The sequence below is a fragment of the Galeopterus variegatus genome, unplaced genomic scaffold, assembly GCF_000696425.1.
Source record: "Galeopterus variegatus unplaced genomic scaffold, G_variegatus-3.0.2 Scaffold2301, whole genome shotgun sequence".
In the NCBI taxonomy this organism is placed as follows: Eukaryota; Metazoa; Chordata; class Mammalia; order Dermoptera; family Cynocephalidae; genus Galeopterus; species Galeopterus variegatus.
Genome location: NW_007728412.1, coordinates 10,760 through 20,767, shown reverse-complemented (window position 1 = coordinate 20,767; position 10,008 = coordinate 10,760). Strand labels below are relative to the sequence as shown.

General features: G+C 33.8%; 1 protein-coding gene across 1 annotated transcript in view; it reads right to left on the bottom strand.

Moving 5' to 3' along the window:
• The window catches only part of LOC103597392 (calcium-binding mitochondrial carrier protein SCaMC-1-like), a 55,703-nt gene that overhangs the window by 35,931 nt on the left and 9,764 nt on the right, over nt 1-10,008 (bottom strand). Inside the window, exon 3 of the mRNA XM_008581221.1 lies at nt 8,226-8,313. Coding sequence (XP_008579443.1) covers nt 8,226-8,313 — 88 coding nt within the window. The remainder of the gene's footprint in view (nt 1-8,225; nt 8,314-10,008) is intronic.

The window sequence follows — 10,008 nt, the reverse complement described above, 5'->3', positions numbered from 1 at the left end:
GTAATTTTTTTTTTTTTTTTTTTTTTTTTTTTTTTTTTTTTTTTTTTTTTTCCGTGCCCAAAAAAGAAAAAAAAAAAAAAAAAAAAAAAAAAAAAAAAAAAAAAAAAAAAAAATTACTCAGTTAAACCCTTCTTAAATATTTATTGTTGAAGCCACTCTTGGACTTCATGAATATCACTGTATTTTCATATTGTTCTGTTTAAAATACTTTATTTTTTAGAACAGTCTAAGATTTTCAGAAAAATTGAGGAGATAGTACAGAGAGTTCCCATATATCCCTAGACTCAGTTTCTCCTACTGATAACAACTTACATTATTATGGTACATTTGTTACAATTAATGAACCAACACTGATACTTTATTATTAACTAAAGTCTATACTCAGATTTCCTTAGTTTTTAACTAATGTCCTTTTGATACCACATTCTATTTAGTTGTCATGTCTCCTTAGGCTACTCTTGGCTATGACAATTTCTCAGACTTTCCTTGCTTTTTACAACTCTGACATTGAATACAGTAAAAGAAATCACACAGAGACTACACTACTGTGTCTACCTGGAACCACACCTAATATACCCTACCCAACTGTCACTATAGAGCACATCTATAAGAAGTAGTCTCTCCCATTAAAAGATACTCCAGAGTATTAGAAGCAACTACTCCACAAGATGCCCAGACATCAATGTAGGGATACTAGAAATATGAAAAAACAAGAAAATATAACACCCCAAAGAAATACAATAATTCTCTAGTACCAGACCTCAAACAAGAGGAAACCTATGAAATATATAAAAAGGAATTTCAAACAATAATCTTAAGGAAACTCAATGAGATGTAAGAAAAACCAGACAGACAACATAACAAAATGAGAAAAACAATCCAGGATATGAAGGATGAATTTGACAAAGAGACAGACACCTTTAAAAAGAACCAAACAGAAATCTTGGAACTGAAGAATTTATTCAACAAAATAAAAAATACAACTGAGAACTTAAGCAACATGCTAAAGCAAGCACAAGAAAAAATTGCTGAACTCAAAGACAGGCTTTTTTAAATAACCCAGAGAGAGAGAAAAAAATTTTTTATAAAGGAGAAAGACTACAAGATCTATGGTACAAACTTAAGTGTACAAACATCTGAATTATGGGAGTTCTGGAAGGGGAGGAGAAAAGAAAAGGCAAGGAAAACCTACTTAATGTAACAATAACTGAAAACTTCCCCAAGTATTGGGAGATATATGGACTTCCAGATACAAGATGCTCAAAAATCTCCAAACAAATTCAACCCTAAAAGGTCCCCCCCAAGATATATTGTAGATAAATTCTCAAAACTCAAAGACAAAAAGAGTTCTAATAACAGCAAGAAAAAAATGTCAAGTCACATATAAGGGAATCCTGATCAGATTAACAGAAGATTTCTCAGCAGAAATCTTACAGGTCAGGAGACAATGGGACAATATATTCAAAGTACTAAAATAAAAAAGTTTCCAGTGAAGATTACTATACCCAGAAAATTATGGAGAAATTAAGGAGAAATAGTGTCTTTCTTATACAAATAAAATCTATGAGAATTCACCAGTACAAGACAAGCCCTACAAGAAACGCTAAAGGGCATTATACACTTGGAATCCAAAGAATGATAATCACCATCATGAATACATGAGAAAGACTAAAATCTACTACTACAGCAAATACATAAATGAGAAAGAGAAAGAAACTAAATCTTATCACTACAAAAAAAACAACGAACTAAAAAGAAAACAATAAAAGAAAAAGAGGAACAAAATATATATACAACAACCATAAAAATTCAATAAAATGCCAGGAGTAAGGAATACTTTTCAATAACAACCCTGAATGTAACTTCCTACTTAAAAGATATAGATTGGATGAATAGATTAAAAATCTAGACCCAACTCTATGCTGCCTACAAGAAACTCACTTCACCTGTAAAGACATGTATAGACCAATAGTGAAGGGATGGAAAAAGATATACCATGTGAATGGAAGCAAAAATGAGCAGAAGTAGCTATATTTATATCACACACACAAAAAAGACTTTAAATCAAAGTTTAAAAGCCTTAAAAAGAGATAAAAAGAGAAAAAGAAGGTCATTAAATAATGATAAAGGTATCAATTCAGCAAGATGATATAACAATTGTAAACATATATGCTCACAACATCATAGCACCCAGATGTATAAACCAAATATTATTGGATCTAAAAGGAGAGACAGACCCCAATACAATAATAGTTGGAGACTTCAACACCCCTCTCTCAGTACTGGACTCTAGACGAAAAATCAGAGAAACATTGGATTTAAACTATATTTTAGACCAAATGGATTGGACAGACAGCCACAGAACATTTCATGCAACAACTACAGAATATACATCCTTCTCATCAGCACATGGAACATTCTCTTGTATAGACCACATGTTAGGCCACAAATCAAGTCTTGGCAAAATTTTTAAAAATGAAATTATTTCAAGTATCTTTCTAGACCACAACAGAATAAAACTATAAATCAATAATAAGAAAAAGTTTGGAAACTATACAAGTACTTGGAAATTAAACAACATGCTCCTTAACAACCAACCAATGGGTCAAAGAAGAAATTTAAACAACAAAATTAACAAACTGATTTTTACGGACATTATGCATGCATCAAGTAGAAAATACATACTCTTCAAGCACATATGGAACATTTACAAAAAATCTCACTTTACTAGGCCATAGCCATAAAGTAAATCTCAAAAAATATTCAAAGAACAGTATCATACAGGCCATATTCTTTAACTATGGTGCAATTATGCTAGAAATTAATAACAAAAAAACTGTAAAAATCCCCATACATTTGAAATTGAAAAATCTACTTCTAAATATCAAATGTGAAAAGAAAAAAATGATTTATAAGTATTTAAACTCAGAACAAGTAAGACTGAAAATATCAAATCACATATCAAAACTTATGGAATATATCAAAAGCACTTACAAAAGTACTTAAGGGTTACCATTCTAGTTTATAACAGAAAAGAAATCAGAAAATTGGTGAACTAATCATCTAACTTAGTAAAAATGAATAATTAAACACAAATAAAAGAATAGTCATGCTATTTTTAGCCTTATGTGTTTTGAGGTTCTTTTAGGTTCAAACAAGTTAATAGATACAAAAGAGATACAATAGAGATAATAAACACAAAGTTAAAAGTAGATTACTTGAAAGGATTGATAATGAAATAGGCAAAAATACAGTGAAATAGGTTTATTTAAAAAGGCACATAACTATTACGGATGAAAAAAGAATACAGCCATCCACCCAAGTATAGTCCTTGCAGGGAATGTACCAGCCACCTGGATCCATGCCAACCTTCCCCTGGGAGATCAGAGTCACACTTGACTCAGCAAGCCCATGAAAGTCTCCTGTCCCAGAGGTGAGGGTGTGAGGAACAAAATGGCCCCTACTATCATGCTCATCTAGAACCAAACCTATAACACCCGGCTCGACTACGAATATAGAATACTTCTGCAGGTAAGAGTTTCTCCTTTCAAAAACTACTCCAAAAATTAAAAGAAGCAACTACACCACCAGGTGCCCAGATATCAATGCAAATATAAGAAGCATGAAAAAACAGGGAAATATGACACCCCCAAAAGAAGACAATAATTCTCTGATACCAGACCCCAAACTATAGGAAAACAGTGAAATGCCTGAAGAGGAATTCCAAACGGTAATCTTAAGGAAATTCAACATGATGCAACACAAAATAGATAGAAATCACAATGAAATCAAAAAGACAATTGAGGACATGAATGACAAATTCAACAAAAGATAGAGATCATAAAAAAGAACCAAGCAGAAAGCCTGGAATTGAAGAATTCATTCAATTAACTAAGAAATACAACTGAGGGCTTAAGCAACAAGCTAGAACAAGCAGAAGAAAGAATTTCTGAACTTAAAGACAGGCTTTTTGATTTAACCCAGTTGGACCAAAAAAAGAACAAGGAATTTTTTTTTTTTTTGTCTTTTTCCGTGTCCGGCAACGGATCGCAACCCTCAGTGTCGCCCCCATACCGGACCGGGACCAGCAACGGGATAACAAGGAATTTTTTTTTTTTTTGTCTTTTTCCGTGTCCGGCAACGGATCGCAACCCTCAGTGTCGCCCCCATACCGGACCGGGACCAGCAACGGGATAACAAGGAATTTTTTAAAAAGAGAAGAAAGACTATGATATCTATTGGACGATCTGTCTTAAGCACACAAATATCTGTATCATGGGTGTACCAGAAGGGGAAGAGAAAGGAAAGGCATTGAAAGCCTATTTAAGGAAATAATACCTGAAAACTTCCCAAGTATTGGGAAAGATATGGTCTCCCAGATCCAAGAAGCTCAAAGATCCGAAAACAGATTCAACCCTAAAAGGTCCTCCCCAAGACACATTAACGTCAAGTTGTCAAAAGTTAAAGACAAAGAAAGAATTCTAAAAACAGCAAGAGAAAAGCATCAAGTCCCCCATAAGGGAATGCCCATCAGACTAACAGCAGACTTCTCAACACAAACCTTAGAGGCCAGGAGAGAGTGGGATGACATATTCAAAGTGCTAAAAGAAAACAACTGCCAGCCAAGACATACACTGGGGAAAAGACAGCCTCTTCAATAAAAGATGCTGGGAAAACTGGATATCCATGTGTAGAAGAATTAAACTAGACCCCTATCTCTCACTATTTACATAAATCAATTCAAAGTGGACTAAAGACTTAAATGCAAGACCTGGAACTATAAAACTTCTAGAAGAAAACACATGTGAAATGCTTCAGGACATAGGACTAGGCAAAGATTTTATGAATAAGATCTCAAACACACAGGCAACAAAAGCAAACATAAACAAATAGGATTTTTATCAAACTAAAAAGCTTCAGACAGCAAAGGAAGCAATCAACAGAGTGAAAAGACAGCTTATAGAATGGTAGAAAATATATGCAAACTATGCATCTGACAAAAGGCTGATTTCTAGAATATACAAAGAACTCAAACAACTCAAAAGCAAAGAATAACAAAAACAAAAAAACAAACAACCCAATTAAAATAGGTAAGGGAGCTCAGTAGGCATTTCTCAAAATAAGACATACAAATGGCCAACAGGTATATGAAAAAATGCTAAACATCACTAATCATCAGGGAAATGCAAATCAAAACCACACTGAGATACCATCTCACTCCAGTTAGACTGGCTATTATCAGAAAGACAAAAAATAACAAATGCTGGCAAGGAAGCGAAGAAAGGGAAACCCTTATTCATTGCTGGTGGGATTGTAAATCAGTACAGCCATTTTGGATAACAGTATGGAGTTTTCTCAAATAACTACAAATAGAACTACCATATTACCCAGCCATCCCACTACTGGGTATATACCCACAGGAATGGAAAGCATCATTTCAAAGGGATACCTGCACTTCCATGTTTATTGCAGCTCTGTTTACAATAGCCAAGATATGGTACCAACAACCTAAATGTCCATCAATAGATGACTGAATAAATAAAATATGTTACATGTATGTAATGGAATACTACTCAGCCATAAAAAAGAATGAAATTCTGCCATTCATAGCAACATGGATGAACGTGGAGAAAATTTTAAATGAAATAAGCCAGGCACAGAAAGTGATATACCACATGTTCTCACTCATATGTGGCTGCTGAAAAACAAAACAAACAAGCCAAAAACAAAACAAATAACAACAACAAAAACAATAATAATAATGATTAGTTAGAAGGAAAGAGAAGAACTATGGTTACTAGAGGCAGGAAAGAGGGGAGGGGAAAGAGGGGACGGTGAGAAGCTGGTCAATGGACACAAAAGTACAGCAATATAGGAAAAATATGCCCTATTCATGTACAGTTGGCCCAGAAATCTATAATCAATAATGATTTACTGCATATAACCAAATGGCTAGAAAAGAGGTGATAAAATGTACACATCACAAAGAAATGATTAATTTTGGCAATGAATAAGCTAATTACCCTGAACAGAGCATCACACATTGTATACATGTATTGAAATATAACTCTATACCCCATAAACACGTACAATCAATATGTATCAATAAAAAATGTTTTAAACAAAAATAAAATAAAAGCAAGTTACAAAAGTGTTAAAAAATAGAATATAACTTTTAGATTCAGAGGAGACTAAATATATAAGAAAATACTGTTAATAACTTTATGCCAATAAGTTTGAAAACTTAGATGCAACTAACAAATTCTTCAAAAAATATAGTTTTTCAAAATTGACCTAAGAAGGAAGAGAAAGTGTGAATGGTTTATAGATGTTAATGAAATTGAATCAAGTATTTAAAATCTACCCATAAAAAAATCCCCAAAACACCAGGCTATTAAATTCTTTCAAATCTTCAAAACATAGATCAATCCAATTTTATTCAATCTCTTACAGAGAATATAAAAACAGACCACTCCCCAACTCATTCCATAAGATCAACATAACCTAAAAAATATCAGATTAGGACAGTGAAGAAAAGAGCAGAACAGGGCAATCTCATCCATAAACACAAATGTAAAAGCTACAGACAAAATTTTAGCAAATTGAATCCATCAGAATATATATTTAAAAGGCTGTATTTATTCCAGGAATGCAAGGATGAGTTAACAAAGAGAAAAATCTATAAATTCACCACATTAACAGACTAAAGAAAGATATATATGATCATCTCACAAATCTAAACCCATTTGCAATTTTAAAAAGTCTCTTGACAAAATAGAAGAAAATTTCCTTAACATGATGAAGATTATAAGCCACTTTTAATGATAGAATATTAGAAGTATTCCCTTTAAAATTGGGAAAAATACAGGATGCCCACCATTACCATTTTTATTCAATACCAGTACAGCAAGAATAGAAAAATAATTGATCAAAGGTATAAGAATTGGAAAGAAAGAAATCAAACTGCCAGCATTCAAAGTATTATCTTTGAAGCAGTATCTTCTATGGCAAATATGGCTTCTGCCTCCTCAATTTCCCCACATCACAATTTCTCTGGTTTTTCTCAACCTATAAAAATACATCTCTCATCCTTGTTAAAAACCAGAAGGCCATTACTTGAGGCTGTTTAAAGTCACAGATACCATCAAGCATGCCATTCTAACCCATTTAGACTATTCTATGCAAAGAACATCTCAAAGCACTAGACACTTGATGGCATTATGGGCAACTCTGAACTTTGGTGTAATTTAAGGGATGTACTGAAAAAACGAATTTGGGAACCTATATATCACCTCAAGAGGATCCCAGAATGGATAAAAGTGCTTACTTTGCAGTGCTTTCTTCTCAAACCCAGGGAAGTTTGAGAATGAGCATACTACCATTAAGCCTCTCTTGGCCTGTGAAAACCAGTAGTTTGTGCTTTTCAGAGAGAAAAGACACTGGCAGATGACGGATAAGTAGGAGGATCCTGACAGCATTAGATTTTCCTTTCATTTGTCTGCCTTCCTCTACTTCCCCCTTCTTCCTGCCCTTTTAAAACTTCTCCTTAAAATAAATCATCTCTGTCCCTTCATTTAAAGGTGCAGTGGTTTCAGTCATGGAATCCCTTCTTCAAAAGAAATCTTCCTGGGCCGGCCCCGTGGCACACCCTGGAGAGTGCGGTGCTGGGAGCGCAGCGATGCTCCCGCCACCGGTTTGGATCTTATATAGGACTGGCCGGTGCGCTCACTGGCTGAGCGCGGTGCGGGCGACACCACGCCAAGGGTTGTGATGCCCTTACCAGTCACGAAAAAGACAAAAAAAAAGAAAAGAAAAGAAATCTTCCTGAAAGCTTAAGATGTAAAAAAAAAAATGAATGTAGAAATGTTTGGTTCACGGAATAGTGGGAAGCCAGGTACTCATTCTGGTCTAACTCCCCATCACTCCTCCCGTGCATACTCAGAGGGCACCATTAAGTACCAGTACCGTTACACTGATAGTGTGTGCAATTTCATTTGCTGTCTCATTTACAATTTTCATTTGTTTCTGCTGCTTAAATGGTAAACCTAGGGAATGACTTTGCAAGTCGCTTTTAAAGGGATAAATTTAAAGTGAGACAAAATTAAGCAAATACAACAAGCAGGTTTGTTCACGAAGTTATAGAAAAAAGGGGGAAATGCAATTAGTTTCTAACATGGAGTATAAAACACAAATATAAACTATTAAAAATAGGGATAAGGGCTGACCTTTTCAGAATCGTGTTTGCCTGAGCTTCAGAAACATGTAAACCCAGTGATTTCAATGCAGCAACTACTTCTGAAGCTTCTATTACTCCTTTAAAAAGTGAAAAAATGTCTAGTTAAGGTATCTGAAAACATAATAAGACAAAATATACTTTAGTCTTTAAAAGCACATATTTTATTGGTCCATAATCCCATATCCACAAACCAAAGCCTAAAAAGCTCTAAAAATTAAAAGACAAATTTGGCACCAAAGTTCATTTGGTGACAAGACCTGCCTTAATCTGACATGAGTTTCATTTTAGCCAGTTATTTACCTAATTTAGTGTGAAAATTCATGTTTCACTGCAGAAATATTCATGTACATAACTGCATGACACCACTCGGAATACTACATAATATATCATATATGCACTGTATTACTTTTCTAAAATCTAAATTTTAAATGTCAAAACACATCTGCCCCAAGTGTTTCCAATATGAGATTGTAGATCTGTAATAGATTCTTGATTATTATACCCACTCGGAGAGAATTGAAAAAGCCAACTCTGAAGATGTGATTCAGGGACATGAAAATAAGGCCACTTAACGTTTTATAAGGCAAGCTTTAAAAGAAACAACGTACTTAAAATATCAAACTCTTTTAACAAAACCATATTCTATGTTAAATGACTCAAATTAATTTATTTAATACAAGCCTACTATGCATTACACCCTCACATTGCTAGAGGTTATAAAGGGAAAATTAAGTATTCCACATTCTCCTCAACCTCTAAAACACAAATTTAATCATACCATTCCCTAATTTCAAAAAAATCTTTGATTCCTCCCTTGTGTAAAGCAAATAGTTGAGGATACCCAATCTTTTCGTATATGAAGACAACTATTTTTAAGATTAAAAAAATCAACTTTAGTGTCTTTTAGTTGAAAAACACATGTTAAAAAGCTACTATAAATATTCACACCTTCAATTTGTATTTTATAAACCATAGCTACATATACATACATTTACATATATGTGTGAGACATTATTTAGCCCCAGCTCATAGACAAAGCCTTTTATTCCTATATAGACTCTCAGACTCTTTGCAATAACTCCAAGGTCCCTAGTGTTCCAAGCTCCACAGGGTGGGATTCACTGGTTTATTCCTCAGCCTAGAAATTGAAGTTTCTTCAGCTAGGGAAGCTGCTTTACATCCCATTATAATCTCTAAATATTAAACTCATCAATTCAATTTAATAACTTCTAAATATTTGATAACCAACTATGCAAATCATTATGCTAAGTGTGAGAGAATCCAAAGATTAATAAATACCTCCAAGGAGTTTACCAGTTTGCATGGATGCACTAATTATTTTTAAAATACATTACACTGTGCTAAATGTATGCTACTGGAAGAGTAAATATAGGAGTGAAAAAGAAGAATCACAAATGAAGTGCTATAAAAAGAAGAGAGATTCAAATAACAAAAATTAGAAATGAAAAAGGCGATATTACAACTGATTCATTTGAAATACAAGGAATCATTCAAGACTACTATAAACAACTATACGCCAACAAGTTTGAAAATCTAGAGGAAATGGATAAATTTCTGGACACACACAAGCTCCCAAAACTGAACCATGAAGAGGTAGAAAATTTGAACAGACCAATTACAATAAAGGAGATTGAAGCTGTTATCAGAAGGCTCCCAACAAAGAAAAGCCCAGGACCAGATGGATTCACAGCAGAATTTTACCAAACATTCAAAGAGGAATTGACACCGATTCTTTACAAACTATTCCAAAA